The 24,794-nt window shown below is 44.5% G+C and overlaps 1 protein-coding gene across 1 annotated transcript in view; it reads left to right on the top strand.

Moving 5' to 3' along the window:
• The first annotated feature begins 1,324 nt into the window (after nt 1-1,324).
• Nucleotides 1,325-24,794, top strand: part of LOC106562731 (cell surface glycoprotein 1) — a 33,544-nt gene continuing 10,074 nt past the window's right edge. The window contains exons 1-3 of the mRNA XM_045708986.1: nt 1,325-1,759; nt 14,569-14,724; nt 16,013-16,135. Of these exons, the coding sequence (XP_045564942.1) occupies nt 1,751-1,759; nt 14,569-14,724; nt 16,013-16,135 (288 nt within the window). The 5' untranslated portion in view covers nt 1,325-1,750. The remainder of the gene's footprint in view (nt 1,760-14,568; nt 14,725-16,012; nt 16,136-24,794) is intronic.

Genomic DNA, 24,794 nt, shown 5'->3' with positions numbered 1-24,794 from the left:
TTGCACATTCATCTACTGCACATCTATCACTCAAGTGTTTAATTGCAATATTGTAATTACTTCGCCACCATGGCCTATTTATTGTCTTACCTCCCTTATCTTACCTCATTTGCACACAATGTATGTAGACTTTTTTTCTACTGTATTATTGACTGTATGTTTGTTTATTCCATGTGTAACTCTGTGTTGTTGTATGTGTCGAACTGCTTTGCTTTATCTTGGCCAGGTCGCAGTTGTAAATGAGAACTTGTTCTTAACTAGCCTACCTGGTTAAATGAAGGTGAAATAAAAAATACAAAAAATAAAATAAAAAGTCCCAGTGTGAAGCGAAAATGTCTCACTGCCCCTACTGGCCAACAGGTGTATAAACGCATCGAAATGGCGAAACCTTGGAGGACTGACATTTCAGTAAAAGCATTCTTCCCCAATACAAAGAAAATACATAAACACAAATGTGACCATACATTTTGTGTGCACCACATATGCATGGGTGCACATACCCCCCACACACATACACACACACAATATGTATGACACACACACAGCTTCATCACATGAAATTCATGTATTTACTTTAAGCTATAAGCATTGAGAAATGAATTATGCAAGAGAACTGTTCATTTAGGGTAAACTGCAGCCCCGCCCAGGGGAGCTCAGTTTTTTATAGCTCAGTGTTGTGACAGACAATACATCCCCTCTAACCAATAACAGCCACCACACCTATCAGGAAGTAAGAAGAGACAAGTTTAGAGTTTATAATTAATCAAAATGTTTATCCAACCCACAGTGGTACAGCTCCAGGGGCTAAATCTAGGTTGAATGAAAACATTAGAGTGACGGGGAACGTTAAAGGACATAATGTCAAGTAATTCGTCAAACAACTTGTCATTTTATTACATACAACCTGTTATTGTATTACAGAGTGATGACCACATCTGATTCAGTGTAGGCTAGGCCTATTCAGAAATGTTGACAAAATAGATGTTAGATATTGTAGTTCCATGTTAATAACATTGTTGTTTACATTTTTACATTATATATATATAATATATATATATATTAGTATGCAATTGTTTTCATTAAGGACAAACACAGTGGGATAGTGGGTGTAGTAAGTTATTCATAAAAAAAAACACAAATGAGGGTGACAAAAAGGAAACAATTCCATGTGTTTTATTCCGCCTGTATAGGAATGCTTTATACAATCTGTTTTATTGGTCTTGCAGTGCTGTGTTTTTATCATGAGTTCAGGACGATGGTTTTATGGCGTCATTCATTGTGCCAAAGGACAAGCTTACTTCTCACAGTTATACAATAGGTTACTGTGTTGGTGACAGAGACAGTGCGAAGTTTAAAGGTGCTCACTCACATTTGCACTGCGTGAACACTTGAGAAAATGTCTAGCCTACATCAATTTGTTACGGCCTTCACTGCGACTAAGGGATTCAGTTCGATTGACATACCCTGTCTATCGACGCGCTGAGGCATTCAGGGACTTACCGGAAACCAAACCTTTTCTTCAAACTTGTTTCGTAGCTGAGTCGAAAGCGTCGAAAGAGGAAAGAAAGAGACAAGACCGTTCCGCGTCCAAACTTTTACAGTTCCTTATTTTCTTTCTCATATTCGCGTCATGTTGGATAATAGTTGGTTGCTGTCTAAAATAAGTGAAATACTGACTTTTTGTCAAGGATAACGGCCGCCGTCGAGTGTTATTCCTCCACATATAGTATAACGGATATTCGTTTTTATCATGGAAGACGTGAGTATTCAGTCTATTGCATTGTTCTGATGGGCGGCATTGGTGGAATCTCGGTCGGCTATGGTTGGTTTTAAATGAAATAAAGGCTACCAGTCTAATGAAAGTTTAACCTTAGTAAAGATTCTCAGTGGCGACATAGGTCAATCAAAACACTCCCGGAGGAGTAGGAAAGTAGTCTAAAACTCATCATCATTCAAGGTCAGAAAAAAAAGAGTAACAAGAGCAATGTAGCCTAGATATAAACCAATCCGCAGTTTATTGGATGGACACTACACACTACAAATAGCCTGTTGAAGTATCGGCGAAGAAAATAATAATGTGCGTTTCATCAAACTGATATGCAATGCGTCAATAGGCTCCAACAACTCATCGTACTTCTCACCGTTCAAACTCAGGTGCCAGCAGCTGTTAAAGCCACGCACCTGACAACCTGTTGCTTTCAACGGTAGCCCACTGCTGCTACTCGGCATTTACAGTGGTCTCTATCGCCCCTCCGTTGCTGGGTGCTGCCCCGTAGCCATGGAGATATTAGGGGAGGAGGAGGAGGGGATAATAACTGTATTTTTACATTGTAATAACTACATTGTAGCCTACATTGTAGCTATTTGGATACATTGTAGCCTACAGGGTTGGGGAGGTTACTTTCTAAATGTAATCGGTTACAGTAGGGTGGTGCACAATTGGTCCAGTATCATCCGGGTATGGCGGGTGTAGGTCATCATTGTAAATAAGAATTTGTTCTTAACTGACTTGCCTAGTTAAATAAATGTTTAATAAAAAAAAATATTAAAAAAACAGTACTAGTTACCTGTCCAAAATTATAATCAGTTACATCATTTTTGGATTAACCAAATTCAGTAACATAATCTGATTACTTTCTGTTACTTTTTGATTACTTTCCCCTTAAGAGGCATTGGAAGAAGACACAAATGATCCATCAAACACATTTGGTGTGTCATCATAGAGGTCTCTGAACTTATGGTCAGACTTGCTCAGGTGGAACAAATTTAAACTTGCGCCTTTTTTCAATGCTGATTTGAATGTCATTGAGAAAACAAACATCCTTTCTGAATTTAATCCAAGATGTAATGATCTAGTTTTTCAAAGTATCTGTAATCAGATTACAATAGTTTTACTGGTAAAGTATCTGATTACAGTTAAAGTTATTTTCAAACCGATAACATGTAACCCAACCCTGACCCTACATTATAGCCTACTGTTTAGATAAAACTGTAGCCTAGCACTCCGGTACAGTAACTGATCCAGTGTCAGCTCTTGGGTCAAGCTCTTAATGAATATGTTGGGGTAGGCCTATGTGTTATGGAGAGCTGATCTCAAATCAGTTATTGAATGTGAACAAAGTCACCATACCTACAACCATGGTCAGTAGGCCTACACCGTAGTGTTGTCTGGGGATGCAATGCAGCTTGGGTCAGACTGAAAGAACTACTGAGTCACCTAATATGTCAGGCTCTCGTCCTATCCTGAATGAGTGTCCTTCAATTCAAGAGAAATTCTAAATAGGCTAGTTAGACCAGAAGAAGATGCACATGTACTGCTTTTAAACCTTCCTCTGGATGCCTTTTTTCCCTTCTTTTGTTTTACACATGAAAGAATGTAGTGAAGTTAAAAAGAGTAGTCCTGAACTGACAAGCATTGAGCTGTGTGTTTTAAAGCTGTCTTTATGGGATAAATAGGCCTACAGTATGTGCAACAACTCACATAGCAGCTCAAAGTTGCAAGCCGTAGATGACATTGAGGCGAGTTTCCGGAAGCTGCTACTAGAATGAGGAAGTTGAACAGAGCAGTAAAACAGTAAATCAATAAAAATGGTCTACTTTGCAACTTTTTGCACACGCACATATACACATGCTGGTGCAAACACACACACACACACACACACACACACACACACACACACACACACACACACACACACACACACACACACACACACACACACACACACACACACACACACACACATATACACACGCTGGTGCAAACACATACACACACACACACACACACACACACACACACACACACACATATACACACGCTGGTGCAAACACATACACACACATATACACACGTTGGTGCAAACGCATACAGACACACACACGCGCGTGCGCATGCGATGCAGTGAAACTCTTGTCAGAGTAGCCTATAATCTCTGTTAACCCAGAAGTCAGCTGCATGGTTAACTTCTGTGTTCATACAAATTGAGAGTTCTGGCAGAAACGAAGTCCCCCCCCCCCCCATGTGGGCACAGGCACGAAGCACTCAAGACGAAGCAGTTTAAGTACCGCCTTCACCCAATCCTGATATGTCCAAATAACCAGTGACAAAACCCCAAAAATGGAACTAATGCTGCTGTTATCTCTTGCATCCCAGTCAGTCCTATCAGATTCTCTCAGTCTACATGCAGAATCATGGGAGATGAAGTACTATGGAATGTAAATTCATGGTAAAAAAGTAGTATACCCAGCCAGTATGGTACTTCTAGGAACTTCTCTCAGCTACATAAACATTGATTTAAACAACTGTATCACAATTGACGTGGAACAATTGAGTTTAAAAGTAAATGTTCTTAGTGACCTCAGAAGACCCCTTGCACACAGAGGTTTAGCCCTTAGCCTCACTATCCTATTACAGTAGTGTAGTATTAGTGTAGTGTTAGTGTAGTATTAGTGTAGTGTTAGTGTAGCGTTAGTGTAGTCTTAGTGTAGTCTTAGTGTAGTGTTAGTGTAGTGTTTGTGTAGTATTAGTGTAGTGTTAGTGTAGTCTTAGTGTAGTGTTAGTGTAGTGTTCGTGTAGTATTAGTGTAGTGTTAGTGTAGTATTAGTGTAGTGTTTGTGTAGTGTTAGTGTAGTGTTAGTGTAGTCTTAGTGTAGTGTTCGTGTAGTATTCGTGTAGTATTAGTGTAGTGTTAGTGTAGTATTAGTGTAGTATTAGTGTAGTGTTAGTGTAGTATCAGTGTAGTGTTGGTGTAGTGTTAGTGTAGTATTAGTATAATGTTAGTGTGGTGTTAGTGTAGTATTAGTGTAGTATCAGTGTAGTGTTAGTGTAGTGTTAGTGTTAGTGTAGTGTTAGCGTAGTATTAGTGTAGTGTTAGTGTAGTATTAGTGTAGTGTTAGTGTAGTATTGGTGTAGTGTTAGTGTAGTATTAGTGTAATGTTAGTGTGGTGTTAGTGTAGTATTAGTGTGGTGTTAGTGTAGTATTAGTGTAGTGTTAGTGTAGTATTAGTGTAGTGTTAGTGTAGTATTTGTGTAGTGTTAGTGTAGTATTAGTGTAATGTTAGTGTGGTGTTAGTGTAGTATTAGTGTAGTGTTAGTGTAGTATTAGTGTAGTATCAGTGTAGTGTTGGTGTAGTATTAGTGTAGTATTAGTGTAGTGTTAGTGTAGTGTTGTGTTAGTGTAGTATTAGTGTAGTATTAGTGCAGTGTTAGTGTGGTGTTAGTGTAGTGTTAGTGTAGTGTTAGTGTAGTGTTATTGTAGTATTAGTGTAGTATTCGTGTAGGATTAGTGTAGTGTAGTGTTAGTGTAGTATTAGTGTAGTATTATTGTAGTATTAGTGTAGTGTTAGTGTAGTATTAGTGTAGTGTTAGTGTAGTATTGGTGTAGTGTTAGTGTAGTATTAGTGTAGTATTAGTGTAGTGTTAGTGTAGTGTTAGTGTATTATTATTGTAGTGTTAGTGTAGTATTAGTGTAGTGTTAGTGTAGTATTAGTGTAGTGTTAGTGTATGGTTAGTGTAGTATTAGTGTGGTGTTAGTGTAGTATTAGTGTAGTGTTAGTGTAGTATTAGTGTAGTGTTAGTGTAGTATTAGTGTAGTGTTACTGTAGTATTTGTGTAGTGTTAGTGTAGTATTAGTGTAGTGTTAGTGTAGTATTAGTGTAGTGTTAGTGTAGTGTTAGTGTATGGTTAGTGTAGTATTAGTGTGGTGTTAGTGTAGTGTTAGTGTAGTATTAGTGTAGTATTAGTGCAGTGCTAGTGTAGTATTGGTGTAGTATTAGTGTAGTGTTAGTGTAGTGTTAGTGTAGTATTAGTGTAGTATTGGTGTAGTGTTAGTGTAGTATTAGTGTAGTGTTAGTGTAGTGTTAGTTTAGTGTTAGTGTAGTATTAGTGTAGTATTAGTGTAGTATTAGTGTAGTATTCGTGTAGGATTAGTGTAGTGTAGTGTTAGTGTAGTGTTAGTGTAGTGTTAGTGTAGTATTAGTGTAGTATTATTGTAGTATTAGTGTAGTGTTAGTGTTGTATTAGTGTAGTGTTAGTGTAGTATTGGTGTAGTGTTAGTGTAGTATTAGTGTAGTGTTAGTGTTAGTGTAGTATTAGTGTAGTGTTAGTGTAGTATTAGTGTAGTGTTAGTGTAGTGTTCGTGTAGTATTAGTGTAGTGTTAGTGTAGTGTTAGTGTAGTATTAGTGTAGTATTAGTGTAGTGTTAGTGTAGTGTTAGTTTAGTGTTAGTGTAGTATTAGTGTAGTGTTAGTGTAGTATTAGTGTAGTATTAGTGTAGTGTTAGTGTAGTGTTCGTGTAGTATTAGTGTAGTGTTAGTGTAGTATTAGTGTAGTATTAGTGCAGTGTTAGTGTAGTATTGGTGTAGTATTAGTGTAGTGTTAGTGTAGTGTTAGTGTAGTATTAGTGTAGTATTAGTGTGGTGTTAGTGTAGTGTTAGTGTAGTGTTAGTGTAGTATTGGTGTAGTGTTAGTGTAGTATTAGTGTAGTGTTAGTGTAGTGTTAGTTTAGTGTTAGTGTAGTATTAGTGTAGTGTTAGTGTAGTATTAGTGTAGTATTAGTGTAGTGTTAGTGTAGTGTTCGTTTAGTATTAGTGTAGTGTTAGTGTAGTATTAGTGTAGTATTACATAATTAACCAGAGTGCAGGGGTGAGATAAGGACCACCATGCAGTCAAGGTTTATACTACAGGGGTGCCTGGCAGTCCCATAACAAATCAGGGCACGTTCATAAACATGAAATATTAACGCAACACCCCCAGAAGTGTTAAAGGTACAACCTGTAATTTGACCAGCCTGACCCTGCCACTTGGTTTGGTAAACAGGGATGAGGCTGGGAGAAATGGAACCACTCTCATATTCAGATGGACTATGAATTCCAAGACTAAGAGTCCATAAGAATGACTTATAGTGTTAACCATATGTTCAAGATATACATGGTTTGTTTACAATGGTTTATTGTAAAGACCAAGGGCCAGTTTAATGGAAACTGACCTGTTAGTCCTGGACTAGGCCTGGAAACTAGCCCCGAGAGGCAATCAAGTCAGCTATCACAATGTTTTCACATTAGTATAACTATATGAACAGCTGGACTAACCACACTGAATTCCCTATATGTAGCTATACTAATGTGATCTTAATTGGTAAATGAAAGACCCTATTAGGTAGGACTGGCGGAAAGGGTTCAGCTGTGTGTCTGTGCAGTCTCTCTTGGTAGACGTTTCCTATAGCAGATCTAGGATCAGCTTACCCTACCAACACATTTCACCTTAATCATTAGGGTTAAAAACTCAACACTGTCCTCAGATCAGTGTTTATGGGCAACTTCATTCAAGTCCTCTGAGTCACAGTGAGTGTGAGCAATAGGTTGACAGGCCATACCTCGTGGGCCGGGTTTATATACACCGGTGTGACTGGACAGTGTCTGGCGGCTCAGTGAAGGCCACTGCCTGTCTAGCTGCCTGTTATACACAGCCATCTGTTTTAGCACTCTGTCACTGACCCCTCCCCTCTCCCCTCTCCCCTCATCCTCTCGCTTCAGGCTATCTTTCTATCTCTGACTCTTTCTCCATCTGTTTTTCTCAACCCCTCACTTTACCCTTCTTCAGTAATTGTCAGTCACGTTCTGCTGTTGCTGAATGGCCTGGAAGCATGGCCATGGTGTGTCAGCCTGCCGGACCACATTGGATTCTGAGGAAACAGACTTGCACATTATGTGAGGAAACAATTAACCCTCTTTGACCACCGCTCAGCCCTGTGCTGCACAATAGTCCATTTCTGACCGTCGTTTCCCGGCATTTGGACTTGTGCTGCACAATGGTTGTGTGTGTGTCAGTGTGTGTAACTGAGTAGCCTCTGAAACTCTGATGGTGTTGTTGGTATGTGTGTGTGCGTGTGTGTGTGCGTGTGTGCGTGTGTGCGTGTGTGTGTGTGTGTGTGTGTGTGTGTGTGTGTGTGTGTGTGTGTGTGTGTGTGTGTGTGTGTGTGTGTGTGTGTGCGTGTGTGTGTGTGTGTGTGTGTGTGTGCGTGCGTGCGTGTGTGTGTGTGTGTGTGCAAGAGGGTATTTCTTTTGGACTTCCTCTTGTTTGTTAGTGTTTTTGAGAGCTCTACATCTCTCCTATTCCACCCCCTCTCACCTCTCTCCCCTCTCTCACCTCTCCCCGCTCTCTCACCTCTCTCTCCCTCTCTCACCTCTCCCCCTCTCTCACCTCTCCCCCCTCTCTCACCTCTCCCCGCTCTCTCACCTCTCCCCCTCTCTCACCTCTCCCCGCTCTCTCACCTCTCCCCCTCTCTCACCTCTCCCCTCTCTCACCTCTCCCCGCTCTCTCACCTCTCCCGCTCTCTCACCTCTCCCCCCTCTCTCACCTCTCCCCCTCTCTCACCTCTCCCCACTCTCTCACCTCTCCCCCTCTCTCACCTCTCCCCGCTCTCTCACCTCTCCCCCCTCTCTCACCTCTCCCGCTCTCTCACCTCTCCCCCTCTCTCACCTCTCCCCGCTCTCTCACCTCTCCCCCCTCTCTCACCTCTCCCCCTCTCTCACCTCTCCCCGCTCTCTCACCTCTCCCCACTCTCTCACCTCTCCCCCCTCTCTCACCTCTCCCCCTCTCTCACCTCTCCCCACTCTCTCACCTCTACCCCGCTCTCTCACCTCTCCCCCCTCTCTCACCTCTCCCCCTCTCTCACCTCTCCCCACTCTCTCACCTCTCCCCACTCTCTCACCTCTCCCCACTCTCTCACCTCTCCCCCTCTCTCACCTCTCCCCGCTCTCTCACCTCTCCCCACTCTCTCACCTCTCCCCCCTCTCTCACCTCTCCCCCTCTCTCACCTCTCCCCCCTCTCTCACCTCTCCCCACTCTCTCACCTCTCCCCCTCTCTCACCTCACCTCTCCCTCCCTCTCTCACCTCTCCCCGCTCTCTCACCTCTCCCCACTCTCTCACCTCTCCCTCCCTCTCTCACCTCTCCCCGCTCTCTCACCTCTCCCCCCTCTCTCACCTCTCCCCACTCTCTTACCTCTCCCCCCTCTCTCACCTCACCTCTCCCTCCCTCTCTCACCTCTCCCCCTCTCTCACCTCTCCCCCCTCTCTCACCTCTCCCCACTCTCTCACCTCTCCCTCCCTCTCTCACCTCTCCCCGCTCTCTCACCTCTCCCCCCTCTCTCACCTCTCTCACCTCTCCCCACTCTCTCACCTCTCCCCCTCTCTCACCTCACCTCACCTCTCCCTCCCTCTCTCACCTCTCCCCGCTCTCTCACCTCTCCCCCTCTCTCACCTCTCCCCACTCTCTCCCCTCTCCCTCCCTCTCTCACCTCTCCCCCCTCTCTCACCTCTCCCCCCTCTCTCACCTCTCCCCACTCTCTCACCTCTCAGCTCCCCACAGCTCTACATCTCTCCTATTCCACCCCTCTCTCACCTCTCCCCCTCTCTCACCTCTCCCCCCTCTCTCACCTCTCCCCCCTCTCTCACCTCTCCCCACTCTCTCACCTCTCCCTCCCTCTCTCACCTCTCCCCCCTCTCTCACCTCTCCCCCCTCTCTCACCTCTCCCCCCTCTCTCACCTCTCCCTCCCTCTCTCACCTCTCCCCGCTCTCTCACCTCTCCCCCCTCTCTCACCTCTACCCCGCTCTCTCACCTCTCCCTCCCTCTCTCACCTCTCCCCGCTCTCTCACCTCTCCCCCCTCTCTCACCTCTACCCCGCTCTCTCACCTCTCCCTCCCTCTCTCACCTCTCCCCAGCTCTCTCAATTCAATTTAAGGGTTTTTATTGACACTGGAAACATATGTTTTTCATTGCCAAAGCAAGTGAAATAGATAAACAAAAGTGAAATAAACAATACAAATAAAATGAACATTAAACATTACACTCACAAAAGTACCAAATGAATAAATACAATGTCAAATGTCTTATTATGTCTATATACAGTGTTGTAATGATGTGCAAATAGTTAAAGTACACCTCTCCCACTTCCCCTCTTCCCCACTCTCTCAAAGGAAACTAAGGTGTCTTCTCTCCTCTCTCCCACTTCCCCTCTTCCCCACTCTCTCAAAGGAAACTAAGGTGTCTTCTCTCCTCTCTCCCACTTCCCCTCTTCCCCACTCTCTCAAAGGAAACTAAGGTGTCTTCTCTCCTCTCTCCCACTTCCCCTCTTCCCCACTCTCTCAAAGGAAACTAATTTTTTTTATTTCCCCACTTCTCAAAGGAAACTAAGGTGTTTTTCTCTCTACTTCCCCTCTTCACTCTCTCAAAGGAAACTAAGGTGTCTTCTCTCCTCTCTCACCCTTCCCCTCTTCCCCACTCTCTCAAAGGAAACTAAGGTGTCTTCTCTCCTTTCACTTCCCCTCCCCACTTTAAAGAAACTAAGGTGTTTTCTCTCACCCTTCCCCTCTTCCCCACTCTCTCAAAGGAAACTAAGGTGTCTTCTCTCCTCTCTCACCCTTCCCCTATTCCCCACTCTCTCAAAGGAAACTAAGGTGTCTTCTCTCCTCTCTCACCCTTCCCCTAATAGCTAGCTAAGTCAACCAGTGGACAGGGAGACCTTGTTAACTCAGATGATGTTGATTAGGACGTGTGGTGAGTTCAAGCAGGGCAGGTCAGCATGGAACTCAATTCATCCCAGATGGAGCCTTCTCCTCCCTGTTTAAGACTTTATAAGGAACACATGTCGGCCAAGGTGTGCCTTCTTTAAGGCCTTGAAATCAGGGCTCGGCCTCGGCCCATTTGGGATGGTTATTGAGAGAGTTGTAAAGTGAATCAGATATTGCAAAGGCATAAGAAAAGGGAGCTTTTGGGTTTGGCTTGGGCTTGGTTTTTGGGTTAGGTTTTCTCATGTGAAATGCGAATTTGGAAGAAAGACATCCATTTATGACACAATAACAAAGCTTGGCCCAATACAGTTTTATATTAAATGTGTATTTGCTTGTCTTATTTCAAACATCCTCAGAGAGGCACAAACCTGTGTAAACTTCAACTTCATAATGTTACACACTTACATGCTAACATACGACAATCATTATCAGATGTCATTTTGGGATGTCCACTGATTAACCAAGCATCTCTTCCTGTGGGAGTTAATATGTGGTAAAGCTAAAAGCACATCCATGTTTGGAGCTGTTTGGAGCTGTTGTATGACGTGAGTCCATTAAACTGTTGCACCTAACAGCATTCGCTCACTTTAGCTAACTATGCTAGCCGATGTTAAGCTGCATAATGGAAGACACAGAGTCAAGCCAACTGTGCTGTAGTGTAAAACATCTCTTCTGTAATGTACATTCTTAGGAAAAAAAGATGCTATCTAGAACCTAAAATGGTTCTTCGGCTGTCCCCATAGGAAAACCCTTTGAGGAACCCTTTTTGGTTCCAGGAAGAACCCCTTTGAGTGCCATATACAACCCTTTACAGAGAGGGTTCTACATGAAACCCCAAATAGTTCTACCTGGAACAAAAAAGGGTTCTACCTGGAACCAAAAAGGCTTCTCCTATGAGGACAGCCGAAGAACAATTTTGGAACCCTTTTTCTAAGAGTGTAGATGTATCCAGCACCACACCCAGCATTATTGGCAGGGGTGAGCTGTACTGTCAGGCATTGTACAGTACACTGTGATGTGTTCCACTTTCCCCTGGCCTGGCCTTCAGTGTGTGTGTGTGTGTGTCAGAGAGACAAAGGCCAATCAGTGCTTTCCTCTTTCACTTAGAGACAGCGATGCATGCCATGTCCCCCTCTCTCTCATGTCTCTGTTTTCTGTACAGTGCATTGTGGAAGACGAATGACTGCCTTTTATCTCTCTCTTTTTCTCTCTCTTTCCTTCTCTCTTTCTCTCTCTCTCCCTCTCTCTAGACATCTCTGTATTTCCCTCCCTCTTTCTCTCTCTCTTCCTCTTTCATTCCTCTATCACCTCTAACCTTCTCCCTTCATCTCTTTCTAACTCCTTTAACCTCTCTGTGTCACTCCCCCTCTCTCTCTAGGCCTTTCCTCTCCTCACAGCTGTACCTTTCCTCTGTGTGCAAAGCGGAGCCACTCTTCCCAGTGCTGTCGCAGTGAAAGTGGAAAAACAGCTCGATGACCCTTTAAAAAGACATCCTGTGGAATTTCCTCCAATAGATTCGGAGTGCCTGGGAATTTTAGACAGGCACCTGCAGTTGTTTGTGTTTTATTCTGTAATAAAAGAGGACCAGTCAATTTGCTGCACAGTGTCTCCTAAAGGAGTTTGAGGTAGATAGTGCTGTGAGCTTTTGTTTTACATTGTTGTTTCTTCATTGGTTAATATTACAAACGCAATCCACTCTTTTTCAGTGCTGGAAGTTTCATACTATGTTTTGTAGTAACTGAGTAGCATAGAAAGGCATTGTGATAGAAAGACATTGTGCTGCAGCTACTCTACAGTAATCCTCTGGAACTATAGTCAGCTTTCTCAGGTCTCAATACACTGGTCTGGACTGGTATCTCCACTTATGAACAGCTCCATTTAACAACAGGGCGGTGTTCATTAAGCACGAAATGGACGAAAATGGAATGAAACAGGGATGGAATACCTGGCTCTTCTTTTGTTTTCTGTTGCAAAACATTTTACAACATTTTTGTTGTGTGCCCTTATGAACAGAACCCTGGCATTCTGCTTCAGATCTGTCCGGTTTCCCGATAGTGATGGAACTTAGGCTTACAAGTGTTTTAACAATGCATATTTCCTACAATGGCTGAAGATGTAACATACGTTTCCCAAAACACCAATCAGAGAGAACGTTTGCTAAGTGCGTCGTTGAGGCATTTGTCGATACCGATGCCCCATTTACATTGTGACGTATTTCATTGCGCCGTACGTCATTTTCATGCAAGCTCGTTCTGCTACTGGACGGAGAGCATAGGGTTTCACAACCAATGCAAGACAAGATGGAGGAGAGCCTTGTCTCTCGGCAGAGATCACATTTATTTTGGGAGATTGCAAAATATGACCTTTTCATTTAAGACAGGAGAAACATATTGTTTCAGTTGATAATAAAACATGTTTAGTTTAGTTACTTTTTCCTCAACTTGTTTCCATAATTTTCTAGCAAGTCAAGCTATCTTACAGAGCAGCTAGCCAGCTAGCTAAAAGCTAGGCTATACTGTAGCTAGCGACCTCCACCTAATAATTATCAATGAATAAACTAAAACGGCAACAGTCATAAACATCATTTTTACATACTATTAAAATACTACTGACTTATACGAATGGGTCATTTTTTACAAGTTGCTAGCTATCCTATAAACCCATCATCGAAAACCACATATTTATACATGGGCAACTTTGTTCTGAAGTCATCAGCGTCATAGAGAGGAGGATAAACCCTGTGATTCTATGTTTAGCAGGGATCTTCTGTGTATAAAGTGACGCGGGAGGGCAGAAAAGCATCTTAGCTGTTCTGAGGCAGGTATTAGATTGCGAGCGTTTTTTTCAAGTGCAACATTAATAACGATGGTTTTGGGATCAGCTGGAAGATTTAATGATTCTCCTACGAAGGTTCTAACCATGAACTTAGCCTTAAGATGCTTTTGGGAAACCGGACCCTGGGAAGTCTTTTCAAAATAACACAACTCAAAGAACCCCTTCTGATTTGATCATTTCACTTTTGTATTTCATTTCCTAACTTCAAATGTTTTGAGATGTAAATAAATCATATTTTATCATGGGGATGTTTTTCTTTCAGCCGCTTGGAATCAGTTCTACTTTTACAATACTTTATACATACTTCCTGCATGTTGATTTTTATGGTGCTGTTTTTTACATTTAAGTGTATCTTTACCTAAATGGAGTAATGTCATTTGATGTAATGCACATGCCCCACTCAATGTAGACAGAAAGACAAAAGATGACCTCCTTACTTGACCTCAGTGTACAGAGTAGGAAACTGATACTACACTGAAATGTGATACTAAGAAAAGACACCTGAGAGCAGAGAGAGAAAAGAGCGAACTGCCTAGAAATAAGTGTTTTTCTGAGGTGAGAAACAGAGCAGCAGTGGAGGAAGAGGTAGCGGGACTGTAAAAATGAAATGAACTGTTACTAAATAAGAGTTGTCGGTGTTAACTTAGCTCCACAAGCCTAAAGTGTCATCGTTAACCACTATAGTGTCAGTTCCCCTACAGCTTGCAGGGCCCTTGGGCTTACTGAGTTTCACAGCTCTCTGCAGTGCCACAGCGGAGCCTATTGAGAAGTCAGGTTTCAGGCGTTTACAATACGCATACAAAGTCACTTCGTATTGAGCCAGACACAGCACAAGACATGTAGCAAGAGTATGAAGAGAAACATGCTCTAAAACTTACTAGACACATTTTAGGTTTAATTAGGCCACGTTCCAAACCTTATGACTAGCTCTCCCTCTGTGTCTCCTTTCCTAAACAACAATATTATGAACAGACCATACCAGAACCATACCATACAGGAAATACTATATCCATAGCCTACATAATGGAAACACACTTTGCCCTCTCACTCACCTGTAAGTGATGATGAAGGGGAGGAGGAAAGACTATTGAGACATAGCCCCGAGTATAAGTTTGCTGTGTGTGCGACTCTGATTTCCTTCCGCTGTTGTCCTCCCAGGAAGTGAAAGAGGACCCCACCAGGCCCAACGAGGACCCCACCAGGTCCACATGGAAGGCCGGTTGGGTGAAAAAGGCCTCAGGCAGGTTCCTGGCCAGCTATAAGGACCGCTACATCCAGGTGGAGAGGACAGAGCTTGTGGTGTACGAGAATGAGGTACGCTACATTTCAATAAACTATTAAAGGCCCAGTGTAGTCAAAAACTAGATGTTCCTGTGTTTAAGATATATTTCCACACTATGAGGTTGGAATAATACTGTGAAATTAGGATAATGACTGTTTGAAAAGACCGCCTGAAATGTCAGCCTGTTTAGGTGGGATGGAGTTTTGGCCTGCCTGGTGACTTCACCAGGTGGTAAATGAGTTAATAGACCAATAAGAAGGAGAGTTCCGAACCTCACTGCCAATAACAGAAAATGTTCCGTTTTCCCCTCCTCACTCAGAACACTTCCAGACAGTCCTAGCAAAATTCTTGAAAGGCAATTAGACCTGACTTGACTGAATTGAAATAGAATTGACCCCAACTCTGCAGGACACTACTAACTCAGTGAAAATGACACTTTAGAACAATAATATTAAACAGAAAGCTACATTTACTGAAATTAATGTTGTGATGTTACTACATTCATAATGTTATCCTGTATTAATGCATTTTATTGCATGTCTGTCAGATGATATCCTCTATCAATGCATTTTATGCATGTCTGTCAGATGATATCCTATATCAATGCATTTTATGCATGTCTGTCAGATGATATCCTCTATCAATGCATTTTATTGCATGTCTGTCAGATGATATCCTATATCAATGCATTTTATGCATGTCTGTCAGATGATATCCTGTATCAATGCATTTTATTGCATGTCTGTCAGATGATGTCCTCTATCAATGCATTTTATGCATGTCTGTCAGATGATATCCTGTATCAATGCATTTTATGCATGTCTGTCAGATGATATCCTCTATCAATGCATTTTATTGCATGTCTGTCAGATGATATCCTATATCAATGCATTTTATGCATGTCTGTCAGATGATATCCTGTATCAATGCATTTTATTGCATGTCTGTCAGATGATGTCCTCTATCAATGCATTTTATGCATGTCTGTCAGATGATATCCTGTATCAATGCATTTAATGCATGTCTGTCAGATGATGTACTGGTCTCTCTCACTTTTAATAACTATTTTCATAAACACTCAGTAGTCCTTCAATTTGCACCTGGCAGCTTTATAAACATTAAACACACACACACACACACACACACACACACACACACACACACACACACACACACACACACACACACACACACACACACACACACACACACACACACACACACACACACACACACACGTTCTTCTGGAATAGAACGTCAGTTAATTAAAAGGTGCAATTTGCCCTTTAACGTAAACAACGTTCTGCCTCTTTGGTGCAGGACGTTGCGACCTACTTGGAGAAAGTGGACCTGGAAAACTACGATAAGTGCCACGAGTTGAGGAGCGCCTTCACGAAGAAGAATAGACTGGTGTTGATACGAGCGGCCAAATCAGGGAATAAGGTGAGCATTATTCGACAACCTTGTAAGCGAGCAGAGAGACATGTCTCTGAATCTCTGAATCAAAAGGTCTGTCTGTTTGACAAACCTGGGTTCAAATATTATTTGTTTTCTTTCAAAAACGTTAAGAGTTTGATCGAAAACCAGCCTTGAATGCCAGATGAGCGGGGTTTGCACTTTTGGGAATGTTCCATTGTTTCCATTGTTCCAGGAAAGCTCAATCAAGCACAGCTAAAACCCAAGTCTACTTCCAGAGGTTCATTTATGTCAGGAGCATTACTGTAAATTAAACAGCCATATGTAATGTCGGCCAATGTGAAGAGAAAACCATAGAATGAGAAATTGATCAACCGGACAAAGCTCCTCATACATGTGCAATGCATCAATTATTCAAACATTCCAAATGTCAATTTGAATGGAAATGTCTGTTCTACTAACTCACATTCTATGGTTGAAACTCAGAAGACATATGCCGTCACATAGTGGTGTCATCATCAGCAAGGCTTGTCTTGAGCTATTTCTCAACGGACACAAAGGAGAGCGATCTGGGAAAATGAACTGAGTTGGACGGTCAGTTGTCCAGACAAAGTGTTTCTCAACCTCCGGTCTGTAGACCGGCACTGGCCCATGGGAGAATGCTGACCGGTCAGTCAGATAGTCAGCTCACAGAGATTTAGTCAATTCTCAAGTGATTGTTTTAATTCAAGAGGTCAAAGTTGACCTCTGAAAAGTGGGAGTGGAGGTCAAATAGAAATAAAATCAGGAGGTGTTCCAGGTCAGAGTTGGTCCAAAGCTTGCTGCTCCATGATATGAAAGAAACTGACAAACTGGTCTGGACTAAAGTATCACATAACTAAGACCCTTCATTCAATATCTTTCTCAGATAGTCTCCAGCTTGTCTTCAGTGTGTATAAAGCTTTGGGCTCATTCACTCAACTAAACTTTAGACACTAAACTGTAGATTCTGAAATGTTAAAGTTTAAAACCTATGAACAATTTTCTCGCTTGGAAAGGTGACAAACTCTTACCCTTGAAGTCAGCAGGTTTGGTCTTTCTCTCTCTGAGACTGCAAATATGTGTGGCACTACTGCTTAGTGATTATCAAAGCGGCCAGAGCTAGTGTAATTATGGGCTTTCAAGGCCTTGAGGCTTCACAGAGGTGGATGCAGTATGCTAACAGGCCGACCATAGAAGAGGTTGTCTTTGAAAAACGTCTGTCTGTCTGTCTGTCTGCCTACTAATTTGTGTGTGTGTCTGTGTGTCTGCCTGCCTGTCTGTCTGTGTGTGCCTGTCTGCCTGTCTGTCTGTTCGTCTGTCTGTGGCGTAAAGAACCCATAGACACAGGGGTAAAGAGCCATTTACTATCAATCTCACAACCTTCTGGTTTCAAGGCAAACATGCTAAACAGCTGGGTTCAGGTCAATTCCATTTAAATTCAGGAAGTAAACGGAAAATCCTACTTCATTCCAATTGTCCACAATACAAAAGTAATGAGACTAAATTGAAATGGAATTGTCCCCAACCTTGTGCTTACTATAGTCACAATCCATGAGCGATGACAGGGGTGTATTGCTAAACCAGACCTGGTTGTTATGCAGGCCTCAACTCTCCATCACCAGAGGAAATGGATCATATCCAGCATCTGTTATGGGTTAAAGCCCCAGTCCCTCCTCTGGGTTAAAGCCCCAGTCCCTCCTCTGGGTTAAAGCCCCAGTCCCTCCTCTGGGTTAAAGCCCCAGTCCCTCCTCTGGGTTAAAGCCCCAGTCCCTCCTATGGGTTAAAGCCCCAGTCCCTCTTATGGGTTAAAGCCCCAGTCCCTCCTCTGGGTTAAAGCCCCAGTCCCTCCTATAGGTTAAAGCCCCAGTCCCTCCTATAGGTTAAAGCCCCAGTCCCTCCTCTGGGTTAAAGCCCCAGTCCCTCCTATGGGTTAAAGCCCCAGTCCCTCCTATAGGTTAAAGCCCCAGTCCCTCCTCTAGGTTAAAGCCCCAGTCCCTCCTCTGGGTTAAAGCCCCAGTCCCTCCTCTGGGTTAAAGCCCCAGTCCCTCCTCTGGGTTAAAGCCCCAGTCCCTCCTCTGGGTTAAAGCCCCGTCCCTCCTATAGGTTAAAGCCCCAGTCCCTCCTATAGGTTAAAGCCCCAGTCCCTCCTCTGGGTTAAAGCCCCAGTCCCTCCTCTGGGTTAAAGCCCCCGTCCCTCCTATAGGTTAAAGCCCCAGTCCCTCCTATAGGTTAAAGCCCCAGTCCCTCCTATAGGTTAAAGCCCCAGTCCCTCCTCTGGGTTAAAGCCCCAGTCCCTCCTCTGGGTTAAAGCCCCCATCCCTCCTATAGGTTAAAGCCCCAGTCCCTCCTCTGGGTTAAAGCCCCCGTCCCTCCTATAGGTTAAAGCCCCAGTCCCTCCTCTGGGTTAAAGCCCCAGTCCCTCCTCTGGGTTAAAGCCCCAGTCCCTCCTATAGGTTAAAGCCCCAGTCCCTCCTATAGGTTAAAGCCCCAGTCCCTCCTCTGGGTTAAAGCCCCCGTCCCTCCTATAGGTTAAAGCCCCAGTCCCTCCTATAGGTTAAAGCCCCAGTCCCTCCTATAGGTTAAAGCCCCAGTCCCTCCTCTGGGTTAAAGCCCCCGTCCCTCCTATAGGTTAAAGCCCCAGTCCTTCCTATAGGTTAAAGCCCCAGTCCCTCCTCTGGGTTAAAGCCCCCGTCCCTCCTATAGGTTAAAGCCCCAGTCCCTCCTATAGGTTAAAGCCCCAGTCCCTCCTCTGGGTTAAACCCCCAGTCCCTCCTATAGGTTTAAGCCCCAGTCCCTCCTATGGGTTAAACCCCCAGTCCCTCCTATAGGGTAAAGCCCCAGTCCTTCCTCTGGGTTAAAGCCCCCGTCCCTCCTATAGGTTAAAGCCCCAGTCCCTCCTCTGGGTTAAAGCCCCAGTCCCTCCTATAGGTTAAAGCCCCAGTCCTTCCTATAGGGTAAAGCCCCAGTCCCTCCTCTGGGTTAAAGCCCCCGTCCCTCCTCTGGGTTAAAGCCCCAGTCCCTCCTATAGGTTAAAGCCCCAGTCCTTCCTATAGGTTAAAGCCCCAGTCCCTCCTCTGGGTTAAAGCCCCAGTCCTTCCTCTGGGTTAAAGCCCCCGTCCCTCCTATAGGTTAAAGCCCCAGTCCCTCCTATAGGTTAAAGCCCCAGTCCTTCCTCTGGGTTAAAGCCCCCGTCCCTCCTCTGGGTTAAAGCCCCCGTCCCTCCTATAGGTTTAAGCCCCAGTCCTTCCTATAGGTTAAAGCCCCAGTCCCTCCTATAGGTTAAAGCCCCAGTCCCTCCTCTGGGTTAAAGCCCCCGTCCCTCCTATAGGTTTAAGCCCCAGTCCTTCCTATAGGTTAAAGCCCCAGTCCCTCCTCTGGGTTAAAGCCCCCGTCCCTCCTATAGGTTAAAGCCCCAGTCCCTCCTATAGGTTAAAGCCCCAGTCCCTCCTCTGGGTTAAACCCCCAGTCCCTCCTATAGGTTTAAGCCCCAGTCCCTCCTATGGGTTAAACCCCCAGTCCCTCCTATAGGTTAAAGCCCCAGTCCTTCCTCTGGGTTAAAGCCCCCGTCCCTCCTATAGGTTAAAGCCCCAGTCCCTCCTCTGGGTTAAAGCCCCAGTCCCTCCTATAGGTTAAAGCCCCAGTCCTTCCTATAGGGTAAAGCCCCAGTCCCCCCTCTGGGTTAAAGCCCCAGTCCCTCCTCTGGGTTAAAGCCCCAGTCCCTCCTATAGGTTAAAGCCCCAGTCCTTCCTATAGGTTAAAGCCCCAGTCCCTCCTCTGGGTTAAAGCCCCAGTCCTTCCTCTGGGTTAAAGCCCCCGTCCCTCCTATAGGTTAAAGCCCCAGTCCCTCCTATAGGTTAAAGCCCCAGTCCTTCCTCTGGGTTAAAGCCCCCGTCCCTCCTATAGGTTAAAGCCCCAGTCCTTCCTATAGGTTAAAGCCCCAGTCCTTCCTATAGGTTAAAGCCCCAGTCCTTCCTATAGGTTAAAGCCCCAGTCCTTCCTATAGGTTAAAGCCCCAGTCCCTCCTATAGGTTACTGACTGTGTGGTTATGAGACGGTCCGTCTAAGCTCCAGTACCTATCACACACACACACACACACACACACACACACACACACACACACACACACACACACACACACACACACACACACACACACACACACACACACACACACACACACACACACACACACACACACACACACACACACACAGTTCTGGGTCACTCTTCATCATAACCCCTGAATTTGAGAAGTTGGAGATTTCAGATGGTAAGGGAATGGATGGACTGATACAGGAGAGAATGGATGGACTGATACAGGAGGGTATTGATGGACTGATACAGGAGGGAATGGATGGACTGATACAGGAGAGAATGGATGGACTGATACAGGAGAGAATGGATGGACTGATACAGGAGGGAATGGATGGACTGATACAGGAGGGAATGGATGGACTGATACAGGAGGGGATGGATGGACTGATACAGGAGAGAATGGATGGACTGATACAGGAGGGGATGGATGGACTGATACAGGAGAGAATGGATGGACTGATACAGGAGGGGATGATGGACTGATACAGGAGAGAATGGATGGGCTGATACAGAAGAGAATGGATGGACTGATACAGGAGAGAATGGATGGACTGATACAGGAGAGAATGGATGGACTGATACAGGAGGGAATGGATGGACTGATACAGGAGAGAATGGATGGACTGATACAGGAGAGAATGGATGGACTGATACAGGAGAGAATGGATGGGCTGATACAGAAGAGAATGGATGGACTGATACAGGAGAGAATGGATGGACTGATACAGGAGAGAATGGATGGACTGATACAGGAGGGGATGGATGGACGGATACAGGAGAGAATGGATGGACTGATACAGGAGGGATTGATGGACTGATACAGGAGAGAATGGATGGACTGATACAGGAGGGAATGGATGGACTGATGCAGGAGGGGATGGATGGACTGATACAGGAGGGGATGGATGGACTGATACAGGAGAGAATGGATGGACTGATACAGGAGGGGAGGATGGACTGATACAGGAGGGGATGGATGGACTGATACAGGAGAGAATGGATGGACTGATACAGGAGAGAATGGATGGACTGATACAGGAGAGAATGGATGGACTGATACAGGAGAGAATGGATGGACTGATACAGGAGGGAATGGATGGACTGATACAGGAGAGAATGGATGGACTGATACAGAAGAGAATGGATGGACTGATGCAGGAGAGAATGGATGGACGGATACAGGAGAGAATGGATGGACTGATACAGGAGAGATTGGATGGACTGATACAGGAGGGAATGGATGGACTGATACAGGAGAGAATGGATGGACTGATACAGAAGAGAATGGATGGACTGATACAGGAGACATTGGATGGACTGATACAGGAGAGAATGGATGGACTGATACAGAAGAGAATGGATGGACTGATACAGGAGAGAATGGATGGACTGATACAGGAGAGAATGGATGGACTGATACAGGAGAGAATGGATGGACTGATACAGGAGAGAATGGATGGACTGATACAGGAGAGAATGGATGGACTGATACAGAAGAGAATGGATGGACTGATACAGGAGGGGATGGATGGACTGATACAGGAGGGAATGGATGGACTGATACAGGAGAGAATGGATGGACTGATACAGGAGAGAATGGATGGACTGATACAGGAGGGTATAGATGGGCTGATACAGGAGAGAATGGATGGACTGATACAGGAGAGAATGGATGGACTGATACAGGAGGGTATAGATGGGCTGATACAGGAGAGAATGGATGGACTGATACAGGAAGGAATGGATGGACTGATACAGGAGAGAATGGATGGACTGATACAGGAGAGAATGGATGGACTGATACAGGAGAGAATGGATGGACTGATACAGGAGGGAATGGATGGACTGATGCAGGAGAGAATGGATGGACTGATACAGGAGAGAATGGATGGACTGATGCAGGAGAGAATGGATGGACTGATACAGGAGAGAATGGATGGACTGATACAGGAGGGGATGGATGGACTGATACAGGAGGGTGTAGATGGACTGATACAGGAGAGAATGGATGGACTGATGCAGGAGGGAATGGATGGACTGATACAGGAGAGAATGGATGGACTGATACAGGAGAGAATGGATGGACTGATACAGGAGAGAATGGATGGACTGATACAGGAGAGAATGGATGGACTGATACAGGAGGGAATGGATGGACTGATACAGGAGAGAATGGATGGACTGATACAGGAGGGGATGGGTGGACTGATACAGGAGGGGATGGGTGGACTGATACAGGAGGGGATGGATGGACTGATACAGGAGGGGATGGATGGACTGATACAGGAGAGAATGGATGGACTGATACAGGAGAGAATGGATGGACTGATACAGGAGGGGATGGATGGACTGATACAGGAGAGAATGGATGGACTGATACAGGAGAGAATGGATGGACTGATACAGGAGGGAATGGATGGACTGATACAGGAGAGAATGGATGGACTGATACAGGAGAGAATGGATGGACTGATACAGGAGAGAATGGATGGACTGATACAGGAGAGAATGGATGGACTGATACAGGAGAGAATGGATGGACTGATACAGGAGGGGATGGATGGACTGATACAGGAGGGGATGGATGGACTGATACAGGAGGGAATGGATGGACTGATACAGGAGGGGTGGATGGACTGATACAGGAGGGGATGGATGGACTGATACAGGAGGGGTGGATGGACTGATACAGGAGGGGATGGGTGGACTGATACAAGAGGGGATGGGTGGACTGATACAGGAGGGGATGGATGGACTGATACAGGAGGGGAAGGATGGACTGATACAGGAGGGGATGGATGGACTGATACAGGAGGGGATGGATGGACTGATACAGGAGGGGTGGATGGACTGATACAGGAGGGGTGGATGGACTGATACAGGAGGGTAATTGTTGATTGATAACTGTTCACAGTCACAGTGTGAATGTGTTTGTATTTCTATGGTGTTTCTCTGATAGTCTCAAAATCCAGTCTTCAGATTGTTATTTAAAAAAGACTGTCTCAAATCTCTTCTGTGAAGTTAACCTTTTTCATTTTCATGTCCTCAAAAGGCCTATTTCATATTGAAAGCATTTAGGAATGTATGAATGTGTGCAGGTGGAGCTGAGGTCCCCTTGGCCCAGATCAAGGACAGTGGAAAAAGTCTCAAGAAATGTGGAAGATTCCAAAGTGGTGAAATGGAATGTATTACTAACAAATGAGGAGACTGGAGAGTTGGCCAACGCCACGACTTGAGCAGATGTCAGAGGAAGGGAGGTGTGTGTGTGTGTGTGTGTGTCACTTTTTCCCCTCCTAAATACAGTGACCAGGCAGGAGAGGAGCGTGAGTCACACTGCTTAGCTCACAGCTTTGTTTTAATGCAGCAGCCCTCAACAGCTTGGAAAGACGTTTGAAGTTGAACTATATGCTGGCCTGTACACTTCCATTAAACACTGAACATGTCAGGTTCTCTGTGGTTCTCTGGAACTGACTTTAAACTGGGTTTTGACAGGCACTTCCTAGAGTCAGGCTCTGTTGGTCTGTATCTGATATCAATATATCTGACATGCACTCCAAAATGTCAGCAGGGTGCAAATAAACATAATAAACTTGATAAAATAGAGAAGTTCCACACTCCACCGGACAATAGAGAACATCTACATGTAATACTGCTGGGCTTGGTTTTGGAGGCTAGACAGACGTTGTTAAGCATCACTAGACAGTTCTTACTGGGCCCTAGCAAGACACCGGATGCCACACGTCCTTCATGAACACCAAGCACACCACTTGAACAATAGGCTGTATAAATAAAGTTTTTACAAAACAAACAGAAGGAGGGACAAAAGTAAACATCTGTGAACGTTCATTATGTCGCTGGACGATTTAATCAGTGGGGAACCCTGAAGATAATACAACTACGGAGATGCGTTAATAATCATACTTGCTATGGTTTGACATATTTGTTGTTATGGTGCAAAATATGTGTCCCAATCCCCCCCACACACATACACACACACACACACACACACACACACACACACACACACACACACACACACACACACACACACACACACACACACACACACACACACACACACACACACATACATACACCCACATTGTCCCGGGAGAAACTTTAGTATTTGTGTATTTCTTAAATCAACATATTCCAGGATGCAGCCTACTTATTGTTTTTGTGCACTCTAGTTTCCTGTTTGGTTTTGGTTTCTTTAGGGAGGAGGTCTTTATCAGGGAGAATTGTGTGAAGTAAGCAGTTGGTTGTGCTGGCCCTAGCACTCTCAAGACAAACCAAAGGGCTTTCCGCGCATTTGGTTTGCCAACTTTTCTGTCTCTGTCTGGTCGTCGGGTCACCTGAAACAGCAGAGAGCTCAATGCTGAGCGGATGGAACCAGACCTGGGTTCAAATTCTATTTGAAATACTTTCAAGTACTTTATATGTGCTTGGTTCCATGGCCTGTTGCCATGGAACCAATAGTGAAGAGCAAACCCTTCCCACCTGGCACTCTGCACCAGGCAGACTCAAACGCTCAAATTATTTTAAATATTTCAAATAGTAGTTGAACCC

This window comes from Salmo salar, chromosome ssa26, assembly GCF_905237065.1.
Source record: "Salmo salar chromosome ssa26, Ssal_v3.1, whole genome shotgun sequence".
NCBI classification, from domain to species: domain Eukaryota; kingdom Metazoa; phylum Chordata; class Actinopteri; order Salmoniformes; family Salmonidae; genus Salmo; species Salmo salar.
This window is presented reverse-complemented; position numbering and strand designations above follow the sequence as displayed.